Below are 15,307 nucleotides of genomic sequence, written 5' to 3'. Positions count from 1 at the left end.
ATATATAAAATTTTAAGGGGCTTTTTGCTATATGTTCAGGATTTTTGTGGGAAGAATATAAGCTTGCCCAATTTTTTCAGTAAAAAAAAATTTTAAACAAAATTGAGCATTTTTGGTGCATAGCTCTAAAAGTATACATTTTTTCATGGTTATTATTTTCCAATCGATTTGTTTCTTTCTGAAAAATAAGAAAAACATATTAATGATTCTATTAAATTATATTTTATTCATTAAAAAAACATTTTGAGGATTGCAGTAAAGTCGGTCACAATTTTTTTTTTTTAGGAAAAGGAACTCATATTCGTTTTTAGAGTTGTCTGAAACCCTCAAATATCATTTTACGAAGTTAGCTGTTACTCTTTATATTACTTATAATCACTTCATTTATATATTAATTTATATCATAGTTTCAATAGTGTTCAATGAATGTATTCACATCCTCAAATTTAGCAATAGCGAAGCATTGCTGGGTCTGCTAGTTATGAATAAAATGATAAATCTTGATTCATTTATTATATTCAATTGTATTATTCATTTTTATTGTTTACAGGCACTCAGAACTCCTCTGACAACTTTGAGGAGAATAGTCAGCCTGACTTGAAAACATCATATTCTAACGTAATAGCCTCTTATCAGTGTCCTCATTGTGACTACAAAGCTGTAAAGAGTTCCATATTACATAGACACGTAATAGCCCATCATACAGGTGAGAGGCCTCATCAATGTCCTCTTTGTGACTATAAAGCCGTATGGATCTCTACTTTAAAAAGGCATATAACATCCAATCATTCAGAGAGTAAAACACATAAATGTTATCTTTGTGACTTTAAAACTAAAAGGAAATCTAGTCTAAAGAGGCATATTATGGCCAGCCACAAGGATGATAAGCCTTATCAATGTCCCTATTGTGACTATAAAGCAATAAGGAATCATATTGTCAAAAGGCATATATCAGGCCACCATGGTGGGAAAAAACGTCATCAATGTCCTCATTGTAGGTATACAGCTTTGAAGAATGAGACTGTAAAAAGGCATATAATAGCTCTTCATACAGGTGAAAAGCGTCTTCATTGTTCTTATTGTGACTATAAAGCAGGACAAGTTTCTTCATTAAAAAGACACATAAAGTATGAGCATTTACGAGGCATGTCCAAAAAGTAAGAATACTCAATTTTTTATGTTTTTTAAAGAAAAAAAAGTTATGGAGTTGAGAAGGTTTTTTGATACTTAAACATCCATAATAGATATCTGATTGCCAAAGTGATAAATATGCTTTTTCACTGGTGATTTCAAACACATTTTGAAAATGCTGTGTGAAGTGCACCTTCAACTGAAGGCCAAGTTCTACCTCACAACGTACTCATCAACATGCTGGTTGGGATGATGAATTGACTGTATATAATTTAATTGAAGGTGAAAGAGAATAAATTTATTAAACAAGTTACGGAGTTATAGGGGAGTAGTAGAAGCATGGGTGGATTTCATTTGATAATATAAAGTGTAAATTATTCAATAATATTCTAATTTTATAAATGAATATGTTATATATACTACTACTACAATAGTACAGCAATCATCTTGAAAATTTTATTTAATTTTAAATGGCTAACACTAAAATCATGGTACTACTAAAGAATTAATAACATTATATTAGTTCATTAATATATTGTTTCCTTTGTTCTATCAAAAGTTTATTAAGCTACCAAAGCCATGTCTGAACGCTGTGTTAATTTTCAATTGACATTTTGTCATGCCCTACCTGTAAAATTTATGAACATTTCATATTATTAGTTCGATGTTAAAACTCCTATCTCTATTTAGATAGCAATCCAGAATGATCTGAGCGTAAAGTAGTTTGTAAATACAAAAAAAAAAATATTTTACTAAAATAATAGAAACTTTAAGAGGCAAATGATTCAAGTAATATATGGAAGGCTATTGATTATTCTAGTAATATATGGAAGGCTATTGATTATTCTAGGCAATGTAAATTTGTTAATGGACCTCTAATAAAACACCAGGAAACGATGACTCACTTTGTGCATTCTGATTTATAGCTTATGTTGAGATCGTCATGCAGACGTTTCGACCTGAATTTCAGGTCTTCATCAGGGCTTACAAACAAAACAACCATCATTAAGAGAAGCATACAAAATAAAAGATAATACTAAGCAAACAAACTTAGAAATACATATAACAATGAATTAAATAGAAAATAGTTAATTAATAACTATAGAAGTAGATTCTACAAGATGGTTGTTATCTGTTTTTGTTTTTTAGCCCTGATGAAGACCTGAAATTCAGGTCTAAAAAATGTCTGCATAAATAAATATTTTTGTTTGTTTGCTGACTGCACCCCCCCCCTACCATCTTCTCCACATCATTATATTTAGCCTGGAAAGTTGGGAGAATTGAGAACCTTCAAACAATTTTTACTATAATTCAAAAATTTAAAACCCCATGACATTCATTTTATATTTACATCATCTGTGTTAAGTTGATTTTGGTAGAATTAATGCAAAATGAGAGTATGTTGGAATGCTCACTAAACAAGATGGTCTATTAAAATATCCCCTGGCATAACATCACCACTTAATTCTACTATGATTTAATACCTAACTTATGTTCCTATAGTATAGTTAATAGAGGGTTCATAAACCATGATACCTCACATCAGGTCATTAAGAAGCTAAATATATTTATTCATAGAGAATCTAAATTTATTTAACATTATTTATTTATTTTAATTTATCTCTAATGATCAGCAATGTTTTCATAGTACGGTATTTACTGGTTATACTTATTAGTTAAATATTTACCAGACATTATTGATATTTTTTTTCTCACAAAATTGTAATACTTATAATAAATAATCATTAAAACTAAAAATCCTATTTAAAAAAAGTAAAATACTATTCAACCATAATAGTGTAGCGACACCGCTGTACGAGTCTATACTGTAACTACTACAGCCGCTATACCCGACAGTGCATCGTTCAATGGACAAAAATCCAAAATATTTGTTTACGAGTTATTTACTATTGGGATTTTTTAACTAATCCTTAGACTACTGATGTATACATATATTAAACTCTAGGAATTAATTCCTTTTGAGGTAACCACATTATCAGTTACAATTTGTTTCACTTCCCGTGTGCGTTTCTTCTTTATGGAAAAACCACCTATAGACATGGAATCTAAGAGCTAAGGTATTTAATACTGTAAAAAGGGGCAAAGTTTTATAAATAAAATCTTAATTCAAACAAATGTCACGAGATTTCAACTTTAAAATTAGAAAACAAAACATCGTCTGTTCAAATTTCTACACGTGGCCGACCAAGAAAATCGTTTATGGAATGCTCTGAAAAAAAAACAAAAAAAAACTGCACAAGATATTTCGAAAAAATATACTTAACACACTCGCAAATCGTCTAGGACAAATACTTGTAGGGATCTAATGAGGAATCACCTTATTATGTCTGATCCCTTCATTGCTTCACAGAGAAATAACAATCTACAAAATATTAAGAAAACACAAAAAAGTTGATAAAGATATTGAAGGTTTTTTTAATGTCTCAAACACTTCGAATGAAAGTTTAAACGATTTTATTTCAAGTTTAGAATTGAATACGTCAGATTCAAACTTTGATGATTTGTTGTAATTTTGTATTAATATAATTATTATTGCTTTTATTTTGAAGTTCTGATTATTTTTTTTTACCCCAATATTTGTTTTATTTACAGAAAAAATATTGTATTTATCTTTAGAAATTAACTAGCTGTGCGTCCCGTCGTTAATGGGTTATTATTAAACAGCAGTCCAGTCACCCATTTGGGTATGTAGGTAATCTTTAAGAAGTTTCTTGTAATAATTCTTTAACTACAGATTTTTGTCCACCAACTCCATATACTCGAAGCCCTGTGCGATATGGCGAACTATGAACTACTACAAACATCATACTTAGATATATATATCATTTCTTTTTAATATTTTAATATCATTACTTTTAAGTTCATACATATAACAACCATATATTATACATAAATGTATTATTAGAAGCAATAAATATCACAATAGAATATTCTGACCCACTAAAAGGAAATGTCTTATACACAGCATCTCTCGATGGCGTTTAATAGCCCAGAGTTAACTAAACAAAAACCGACAGTGTGAATTTCCTCTTCAGGAAATTCCTCTCCATAGGAGGCAGAGAGTTACGATATAAGTCATAGATTAGTAAGTTCAAGTGATATTGTTGAGATAAATATATATTTGTATTTTATTTCATTTTGCCTTCTTTGGATCTCCCTTCCTTTCGTTAAGACCTTACTTCTTGAAGAAGTTTGTCGGGGGGTGCGGTCAGCAAAGAACAACTGCAAATAGTAGTGCGTGATAACTCTTTACTCTCATTAGAATGATGAAGTAGGGGGTCGTTGTGAATGTATTATAAGTCAGTGAGTAATTCTGGAATAATTTTTTGTGTAGATTTGGGTATGGAGAAATTCCTTTAAGACCTTACGCTTCATACATGCAGAACTTACTATCCCCTTCGCAACTGCAGGCTTATTCACTGCAAAGCGGAGTTTCCTTTCCAAAAGGACCTGCGGCTGATTCCCATTAGACTCATTCTGTCAATTCATTTCCTAAACAGCTACCTAATATTTATGAACACGTATTGCCGTGGCCTTCAGAACCATCTAATCTAACTCAACTTCCTTGCTATTGTCGAGATTTTATTTGTTTAATTAATAATGGAAAACCGATTGCAGACAACTGGTTCCTTGCTAGGCCTTGACTGCTATGAGACAAGGGAAGTACAAAGGTTCTCATACTGCCAAAAGTGTTGCTCAAAATCTTGTGCAAAATACTGAATGGTCGTGGAACCCTCACACTACACAGGAATATTGCACAAAATGTCAGCGATTTACAATTTTTGGGATGGAATTACGTGACCTCGCGTTGTACTGAGTCATATCTCCCTACGTTGCAGCTATTGATTGGTAGCTAATTATTGATCCGCTTTCATATGTAAGTACCTACTTATGTAAAAGTATCTACAATTCACATGACGTTATTTCATCGACCTTAAGTATGAAACTACCATTGTAAGCCTACCTAAACATCCCCTCATTGTTTAATAGCACTATTCAAGGAAAGCAGTGATAAGTAAATTACAAAAGTCTAGAAGCAGGATGGTACATAGTTATGTCGTTTATCTTGTATTATGTAATTTATTCCATAAATACAACCTATTAAAAGTATATTAAACGTATTGCTGCTGTGTGGATAGTGCCGTATGCCGTAGACGGATTCCATAAATTTCACCATAGAGTGGGATTACTTTGTATCTGTTGGTGTAATTTTGTAACAGTCTGAAGGAGGCCCACTGCATAGAAATTAACTCCTATCTTCTGCATCTTTGGAATACGCCAAACACAAAATAAAAACTTTTTTTATAAGTTGTGCCCTTATCAAACTAGCGATATACTCGCCCAAATAATTTATTCTATTAAATAATAACTTCAAGTGACGTGAACCTCTTTGGTGAAAATGAGCGTTATAACGTACTGCGAGTTTTGGTTGGATAAAGTCTCAATAGAAACGTGGTTTTTGGGTTGCTAAAGTTTATCGCGGTTAACAATTCTGTTCGGACAGGTATGTTAAACATTTTTTAAATGAGTTTATTCATTTTTTTTTCTACTGCAAAAAATGTTGCTCGGCACCCAATTATGACAAATGAGAAATATATCTAATCTTGTAAACTGTTATTGTTTAGATATACAACATTTTTATAATTCAAATACTTCGTTACCCTTTTTCTTAAAAGAACTGTTAACTAATTGGTAACACTTCTAATGGTGAGGATCAAGAAATAGTACTTAGATCAGTAATAAGTTAATATGCAAATTAAAAAACACACCAAAGGAAAATGTATGAAACTATCAGTAATCTTGTAGGGAAGGAATCTTTTAAAGAATGTTGGACATTTAAGGACATAATTAAAGATTTAGGATAAAAAAAATCTGGAAGACAAGTAATATTGTGAACCAGTATAAACTTTTATGAAATTTACCTAATATATGTTAAAAGATTCACTATTTATAAATACAATATTGAATGTTTGCAGCCAGTTTTTAAATTTCTAGCCGGTATATACTGCTTAAAGCGAATCTTAATATGATCAGTATTTAATTTTATGATTTATTTTTTTGTCTTTTCTGAAAATTTGAATTTTGTACATTAGATCTAAGCACATTTGTCAACTATATTCTGTATTATTATGTCAGTGATGTAATTAGGAATTATTCCTCAAAATATCATTCTATTATTGGATAATTTTTTCAACCAATGCATTACAGATTTCAGACCCCTAATTGACATTGAAGGTCATTATTTATTCTATAAGACTGATGCAAATTGAAATCTAGTTCTTGTTGTATAAATTGGCTTATATTGTTAGGTGCTAGCCACATTGAGCACATTATTCTAAAACTTACCTAGTGCCCACTGGATGAAAATATTGTATGTTCCTGGTATATTATCTACTATATTTAAATTGTATGTTGTTATTGATTGTTTTATGAAAAGCAAACATTGATATTTTTATTTTATAATTGATGTTGAAGAACTCAGCTTAATTTAAATATTAACCTCATAAATTATTTTTTAAAGGTATTTTGACTAATCATAAAAGTGGGTTACATTTCAGAATCAAATCAAAATGTTTAATTTTTAACTAAGTAAATTATCCCCTTAAAGCACTGTATTTTCGGGGGAAAAAAAAACGGCCCCCCAAAATATTAATTTTTTGATGTAAAAAACACATTTGAGGACATTGTCTTGACAAAAATATTTTTAAAATACAAAAATAATCAAAATTTTAATTTTAATTTTGGGTATCGGCCATAGCTACCTATGTAAACATAGGCTAAAGTTAGATATAGAGGATTATTACAGAGAATAAATCATTCTCATTTATTTTATATGTGTCACATTGTTATTTTCAATTCTCGATTATATTTGAGAGTGAAAAAGTATAGCAGTATAAAATACAACACCGCTTAAATTACCTCGAATGTGCAAAGTTTAGCGCACTCGAATTAACTCGAGTGTACAAGTTAGGAGGTTAAACCATTTCTTCTCAATTTTGTGAAATGTAACATTACTTTTTTGAGAATAAGGGACAATGACTTTACCATCAGGGCGGAATGTAATTCATGGGTTATATCCCTAAATTCTGGGTGAATCGATTTAATTAGTCAGATTAAAATATTGATTGCTCTGTCATTTAGAACCAATTTAGTATGATGTAGTTGTTACCCTCTAAATGTTAGTTTAAATAATTTGATTAAGGTTCTGATTATAAATTAAAAGTGGACTTTCTAAAATTCAGATTTTCCTAAAATAATTCTGTAGTCCCCAGAGTTGTGTCCTCACATTATCTTGATTATCTCAGTAATGATTTTTTTTAATATTAATTTGTTTATCATATTTTAGGGTGTCAAGAGAATGTTAGAAATTGTTCTCATTATTTTCCTCTACTATTATGCTGATTAATATTTTCTTATTTGTGTTACAAGTATAGATCAAATATTTCTGTTTCTCTTTTTTATCAGTATTATTTCTATGTTCCCAGGTGGGCTTTATTCATATGAAACAGGAAGGAGAAATGCTTGTTCTAGATTTGGTGAGAAATATTTATCTTTATAATCTATTAGCTGATTGTTTGTGTGAAATATTGTATTGCCCCATAATTACTACATCTGGAGAATTACAATTAAACAAATGATTTGACTAACATCTTCTTAGTTACTAGCATTTTAGTCAGTCATAGTATAAGAGAGGATCTATTTGATTCAGTATTGATTTTTACTTTGCAGAAATTAGAGAGAGAGAGATAATGGTGGATGAGGTTTTAGACGACATTAATTTTTTTCAATTGTAAAATTAATGAAGTAGAAAACCTCATCTATTGTTGCCTTTGTCTTTCAAATTCCTGTTTTCATGAAAACAACAGACCCAAACAATTATTTTAACAACTTCTAAAATAATATAAAGAAAATCTATTCAATTGAACTGCTTCTTACATTCTGTTATGATTATTCTTGTAGTCTTATTCTAAATATTGAATCTCTGTGATACAGTATATTTTGCTGATTTGAATAATATACAAATGCTAACCTTTACTAGAATATTTGTTTGTAAATTAACCAATTTAAACTTTACCCCTTAATCTTTTGTTCAATATATATTATGAACTGAAAAAACATTTTCTGAAACAACTCGATGAAAAATAATTTGATTTTAAAAATTAATTTTTTTATAGTTATTCAATTTTAGAGGTTGATATTTTTATTTGTAAATAATGTTTACAATTAAAATATGTGTATTCAAACTATATTTTAATAAATGCTAGTTAAATAACATTAAATTATTACATATGTAACATTTTTCTAATATATTTTAAATTAATTTTCGTATGAATTAATAGCACTATTAATCTTATTTTTTTATTTTATCATTATATTTTTAATTTATGATTTTTTATTAATAGTTATGCTGGAGTATTTCTTCAAGCTACTGGAAATCTGCCAGTTTGACCAAAAAACTAAGGTGAACAAGGACTCAAAAAGGATACCGAGAGTTAGAATTCTTTACCGCTTTATAGTCACAATGAGGACCATTGTAACCATAAAGCGGTAAAGAATTTTATCTTATTAACACAAATAATGGTCTGTTATTAGGATGAATAGCTTCATAAATGTCCTAGTTATGGCTATAAAGCGGAAGAAAAGTACTTTAAAAGGTTACACACAGGTTACATTGAAAGTATATTTAGGAGAGAAGTGTTGTCAATATCCTTTTTTAGGATTATTTTGTATAGTGGTAAAGAATTTTATCTTTAAGACATATAATGAGTTGTTACATTTGTGAGAAGTTTGACCTATGTTCTTATCTTATCGTATGAAGATGATAAACTCCATTTATTGAAAAGTGTATACAATGTGTCATCATGGAGGTATTAAGATTATAAATATTCCCATTATATATAACTAAACCATGTATCCTGAATTATAAACATTAAATTGGCAAAAAAACTTTCTCTTCCCAATTTATTTTTGTCTCAAATATTGTTTCAAAACACTTAATTAGGCTTATTGAGCTATCTATTCCTGTCTGAAGTTACTTTTAAACACAATACAATTGTAATTTAAGGTATAAGTGTTAAATTAATACGTTTGTGTGTCACGGATTAGGAAAGATATTTAAAATATCACGATACCTCATACTTGTTATGATTATTAACTTATCTAAATTGGTTATTTACAATTTGTTTCCTTAAAATTGATTAATAAATTTATTTTTGATTTGTTGTTACTGTTTAGTCAAAATGCAAGTATTAATTATTTATCTTTTTCAAGACACTGGTCAGACTTATGACGTTTATTTATTTTATTAGTGTGCAGCAATCATGTCAATTTATTGATACCGAAATCAAGATTTTAAGAAATTAATTGGATACCTTTGCATGTCATTTAAATTATACAGATACAGTATGTATTTTAATTGTAATTTTTGTTATAACATCTATAGTGGTATTAAAATTTTATTGTTCTAAACTATTGGTAGTTTAAATGGTTAGTAAATATACTGATTCCCAAAAGAGTTTGTTAAGTTTTCAAATGTTTGAATTTGAAGTGAAGGCAGAGTATTTTTATTTCTGGTGATTAATTAATTTGTTACAATTTATTTTGGTGTATTTGTTAACCTTTAAAGTTTTTATTTTTTATTAAAATTTCATTTTAACTTGTTTATTTACTGCCAATATTACAAATATGTATGTAATTTTTACTTTTTGTTAGGTTGCCTTTCATTGTTATTGTTTCTTTTTGATTATATTGATTAAAATGTAGCTTAGTTAATATTAGGTGAACAATAAAAAAGTAATATCAGTGCTCAATTTATATTACATATTTAATTCCCATATCCCAGACATAAATTTTTAAAGTATATAAATGATTAAGGACAGACAGGTTTTAAACATTACATTTATTCAGGGCTCAATTGTTTGTAGAAAAATTTTGTATTAATTCCTATCCTATTAAAAAAAAACAACTATATAAATGATCATATATAGAAATTAATGCCTATATGGGAGGAAAAATAACTGTATTAATACTACTATATTAGTTGAATGTGGTCTTAATAAAAATAAAAGAAAATTGGCCTTAACCCCATTGGTTTCCATCTGACAAATATAGGAGCGAAAGTAAGTCATAATAGAAGCCAAGAAGTTGTCCCTTGTGCCGCTTTTGATTCAGTATTCCATATTTTTCTGTGTAGTGCAGAGTTCCTGGGGCAGTTCTGAACCCTCTAGCGCTAGTTTATGGTAGCAGCTTTCATTAATAATATGGTTTGGTCTCATTCATATGTTGAGTCTCTCAGGGGTTTAACAATAACTGTTGGAACAAGATATATATATAATATACAGTAGCTCATCAAATATGAAGGTGACCTGTAAGGAAATCTAGAAATTGAAAGGGCTAAATTTTACAGTTAGTCCCAAGAAGAACAAGAGCTCTTTCCTTTAGTTCTATAGGGCAGCCGATAATGGTACAGTGTACTTGGTCATTTCCCTGCCTACCTGGAACATTCCTGAGATTACCAGATCCATCATAACCGCTTTAACATATTTTTTCCCCAAATTTACTATGGAACTCCTACCACCTCTGTATAGCTGTGATAGTCTTTTACAAGTTCTCTTTTTAATTCCAATTACATCAGTATGGTGGTCCCGCTTTTTTGAAAATCTTTTCAGGAATATCTCTTTCCGAGCTTCCAATCCTTGGGGTCCCTAAGCAATTTGGAAATCCAACCCTTGGGTAGGAGTTCAATAAACAATTTGGGGAATGGAGTGGAGAAAAAAAAATGTTAAAGTGGTTAAAATGGATCTGGTTGTCTCAGGAATGTACCAGTTAGGTAAAGAAATGTTCAAGTACGCTGTACCGCTATCCGCTGCCCTATAGACCTAAAGGAAAGAACATTTGGGACTAACTGTAAAATTTAGCCATTCCAATTTCTCGATTTCCTTACAGTAGAGTTTTCTTATCCTGAATATACAGGATCCATTCAGCCGCTTCAGTAAGTTTTTTAATGAGTACTTCTCTCCGGTCGGCATCAGTCAAGCTATACCAATTCACAACTCTATTAAACTTCTCGAGTAAAAGCTCCACATCACAGGATGTCCATTTCCCTCTGGAATCTCTTTGTTGAAAATCGGTCTCGAGAAACGGTGTTGTGGCCTGTTCCTAGTACTGGAATTCTCAATTCTTCATTTACACAAGTTTTTACCCACCCTTTTCATCATAATTCAATCTGGTTCAAGCTGTTTCTTCAATTTTGCCTTCAGATGGTCCATAGCCCTGATAGAAAAAAAAATAGGCTGAATCATGGCCAAAGGTCGCTTATTGCACGTAGCTCGTTTAGGATGAGGTCCTGTACCGCTAGGTCTTGCTATAATCTAACTTTTTGTCGGTTTCTTCGTTCGGAATAAAAATAAACACATCTGTAAAACTTTATACAGCAACTATCTGATTTATAATATAAGATAAACCATTTCTAATTTCTTTTTTTCCAACGAACGCAATCTATAGTTATGTACATAGGTATTGTTAGTATTTGATAAAATTTAGGGGATGATGGTCAGGGATGAGCTCAAAAAATTAAAAAAACATATAAATCAGATAGTTACTGTGTAAAGTTATACAGATATATCCGTAGTATGTGTTTTCCCCTCCCTAACCCTGTACTAGGCATGCTCCCCACTCTTCCGGATAGTCAGACGTGCTTGTTGGAACAGTCCTTTAGTTTATCTTTATCCTGTTGTTAGCGTGAAAGGAAGAAGTACTTCCTTATCCCACCACATTGTTGATAGGTATCTATTTATTCAGTAATTTTTTGGTTTTTATTAAATTACTTTTGAAAAAAAAAAAAAAGAAGCATAGAGACAAACATAAAACATCGGCTTCAAAAAATCGATCTTAGAAACATGGATAGACGATGTTGCATCCCGATTGTGAACAGTAAAGCGTACGTCGTTCACTCTGATTAAGTCACTCACAACCGTCCCACATGTTCTCCCGAACTTTTTGGTGAAAAGTTCATTTGAAGAAGTTTCTTCATCAACTGCTCATCTTTTTTCAGCTTTCAACAAGTAAGTTAAGTGGTTTAGCAGTTTAGAAATATTTTTGCTTCTTGTTATAAAATTGATTTCTAATATTCTCTCCTAGGTTGATACTTTCATTTGTTTTATTGTAAAATTGGAATATTGTTGATTGTAGAAACTGGAAAATTTTGTTTATCCTTACCAGGATGTGGAGAAGGCCATGGCTATGCTCACTAAGCTCTTAAAGTCAGGTGTATTAAAGTTGCCTTCTCATGTGACCAGGATAATGTCCTCTCTTGCATCTAAGTATAGGGTGCCTTGGACCGCCCTATCACAACCGTCGATGGTAAGAAATGATTTTTTAATATTGGAATAAGTAGAATTTTTAGCTTTCTACTATTTAGCAGTTAGTCACCTTAATTCTCTAAAAGGTTAAGTTTTTACATTTATTTTTATAAACAAGAATTAAGTAGTTAACTATTTTTATGAGGAGAAGATGGTTGGGGCGTGCGGTGATAATATAACACAAATATGTTGAAAGAACTTATTTAATAGTGCCGTAATGGCCATCAGTGCTGTTAGTAGGAAATCAGAAAACTAAGTCTTGACGTATGAGGCTGATAAATAAGCCTGCTGAAGGCTAGAAATTCATGCCGAAACGTTGGCAGTATTAAATAAGTTCTTTTAACTTATTGGTGTTATATTGTGACCCCGCCCCTAACCATCTTCTCATATATACCACCACCCATGGTCATCTATCTTCGCATCAAGGTTAACTATTTTTGTTTTCTTGTGACTGGACCCCTGACCATCTTCATAATTTAATATTAGTTAATTGAAGTGAAGTATTAACACCCAACATTAATTTAATTCTTGAATCAATTTAACTATTAAAAATCACTTTTCATTAGGATAAATACAGTAGAATCACATTAACTTATACTGTCAACGTCTCTAGATAAATTTTTTTTTTGTTTGTTTGATGGTCTATTTGAGTTAGTAAACCATTTGATTTTAAAAACTGAAATTCTGTTTTTATTGTTATTTCATTGTCTCTGAGGGTTTTTGAAATATCTAGGTTTAATCCTTAGCTTTTGAGGTGTGATGTGAAATATGGGCATTCATGGAAAATATGGCTGCAATACTGGTATATTGATGGGATATTGTTTTAGATTGTTCAATCATCTATAAAAAGTAAAATTCCTTATTGTTGAACATTATTAGCCACTAAGTGAGAGTTCTAGAATACAAAAAAAGGTTTGACAATCTAAAAGAAAAAGCAAAAATGCACTCTACTCTGCCTTTCTTAAAAGCATTACGAGATATGCTCATATTGTGTGATAATATTAATTATCATAATATTACTTTTACAACTGTCTTCAACAATTTATTCTTTTTTTGGATGAATTATTGAGTTATTATGCGTTGTGTATTAAATATGAATTATTACCATACTTTGTATGCTATCTAGAGCCAGCATAGTGCAAGTCAACTTGTTTAGTTGTATGAAGTAATCTGACTTGTTTAATTACTATCAGATAATCTATTAGTGAGAATGCAAACAAATATCTAATATTTAATTATAGGTAGTATTTGGAATAATAATGGTCCACTTATTACATGATAAGTGATGATGATATGGTCTGTTTCAGGAAGGACACAATGATTTAGCGAATCGTCTGGAAGAAGCAGTTATAAGGAATAGTCATGCAGATATTATAGCCATAGCCAATGAGGGTGGTGATGTCAATGGGTCGACTCAGTCCGGAGAAAGCCTAATCCATTTGGCTGCAAGGCATGACAACTTTTCCTCCATTGTTGCCCTTGGTTTCCTGAAGGCAAATCTGGAACGCTTGAATTCCCAAAATGCAACTCCGTTAGAGGAGGCTGTAAAAAATAATTGTGTATCTTCAGTTAAGGCTCTGTTGTTAGCCGGTGCTAAAATTGACAAGCTGCTTTTTAGAGGAGACACGTACCTCCATATTGCTGCAGCTGGAGGCCAGAATGGAGCACTGGAGGTTCTGCTGGAGAGAGGATTGGACGTGGACCAGAAGAATCACTTCGATGAATCTCCACTATTTCAAGCAGTCAGGGCAGGTAATGGCCGTGGAATGCAGATGTTGCTGGAGAAAGGAGCGGATGCTGAATTATTTCTAGATGGTAAGAGCCTTCTTGAGATTGTTGTGGAATCTCAGAATGTTGAAGTGTTCAAAACATTAATGATGAATGGTGGAACAAATCTCAGGTCTAAGAAGGGTGATACAGTATTTCATTTAGTGGCTCGCTACAGAAATATGGAAATGTTACAAGAAATAAAAAAAATGAGCCTTCCAGAAAATTTAAAAAATAATGAAAGTCTCACACCTTTACACATAGTTTCTGATTCGTCTGTTTTGGAAAATTTTATTGGAATGGGTTTAAATGTGAATGATCAAACAAAAAACGGTACAACTCCACTGCATTTCGCATCAAGAAAAGGTTCTCTTGAGCTTGTGAGAACTTTGTGCCAGAAAGGAGCTGCTATTGACATGCAAGATGCCAGAGGAACAACTGCATTGATGTTGGCATCGCAACGTTGCAAGGAGGATGTCGTGAAGTTTCTGCTGCATAACGGTGCAAATCTAAAGATCATGAATGAAAAAGGTGAGACCGCACTTCACTATGCTGCTGGAGGAGGCTGCGTAGGGATAGTGGCCGCTCTATTAGAGGCTGGAGCCAAAGTGGATGATCAGGATAATGAAGAGAACACTCCAGCAATCATCGCAGCCGTAAACAATAAAACAGCTGTCCTAAAGCTGCTTGTGGAAAATGGGGCTGACTTAAATTTGAGATACAGCGATGGGGATGGGGTATTACATCGTTGTGCCTATGATGAAGGCCTTAAAGTGGTGACTACACTGCTTGCTGCTGGGGCAGAGGTGGATATAAAGAATAAGGATGATGAGTCGACTCCCTTGATGTTGGCTGCAAGTGAAGGACACATTGCAGTAGTTAAAGCTCTGCTAGATGCTGGGGCAGCGGTGAATATAAAACAGAAGCCCGATGAGTCAACTCCCTTGCTGATGGCTGCAAGGGAAGGACACATTGCTGTGGTCAGAGCTCTGCTTGATGCTGGAGCAGATGTGAATATGAAACTAAAG

At 31.6% G+C, this 15,307-nt stretch overlaps 2 protein-coding genes across 3 annotated transcripts in view; both read left to right on the top strand.

Moving 5' to 3' along the window:
- Positions 1 to 2,801, top strand: part of LOC106690922 (zinc finger protein 711) — an 8,872-nt gene extending 6,071 nt beyond the window's left edge. For both annotated transcript variants that reach the window (XM_014436521.3, XM_014436519.3), the window contains exon 6: positions 551 to 2,801. In XM_014436521.3, coding sequence (XP_014292007.1) covers positions 551 to 1,161 — 611 coding nt within the window. In that variant the 3' untranslated portion in view covers positions 1,162 to 2,801. The remainder of the gene's footprint in view (positions 1 to 550) is intronic.
- A 2,704-nt stretch (positions 2,802 to 5,505) lies between these two features.
- Positions 5,506 to 15,301, top strand: LOC106690924 (putative ankyrin repeat protein RF_0381; the record flags this gene model as incomplete). The annotated part of the gene is made up of 5 exons (XM_067053708.1): positions 5,506 to 5,656; positions 7,638 to 7,688; positions 8,556 to 12,215; positions 12,343 to 12,513; positions 13,820 to 15,301. Coding segments are annotated over exons 4-5 (1,608 nt in total), but the record flags the coding sequence as incomplete, so codon positions are not given.
- Positions 15,302 to 15,307: the final 6 nt, after the last annotated feature.

The sequence above is a fragment of the Halyomorpha halys genome, unplaced genomic scaffold (assembly GCF_000696795.3).
Source record: "Halyomorpha halys isolate HHAL.00 unplaced genomic scaffold, Hhal_1.1 Scaffold1971.1, whole genome shotgun sequence".
NCBI classification, from domain to species: Eukaryota; Metazoa; Arthropoda; class Insecta; order Hemiptera; family Pentatomidae; genus Halyomorpha; species Halyomorpha halys.
This window is presented reverse-complemented; position numbering and strand designations above follow the sequence as displayed.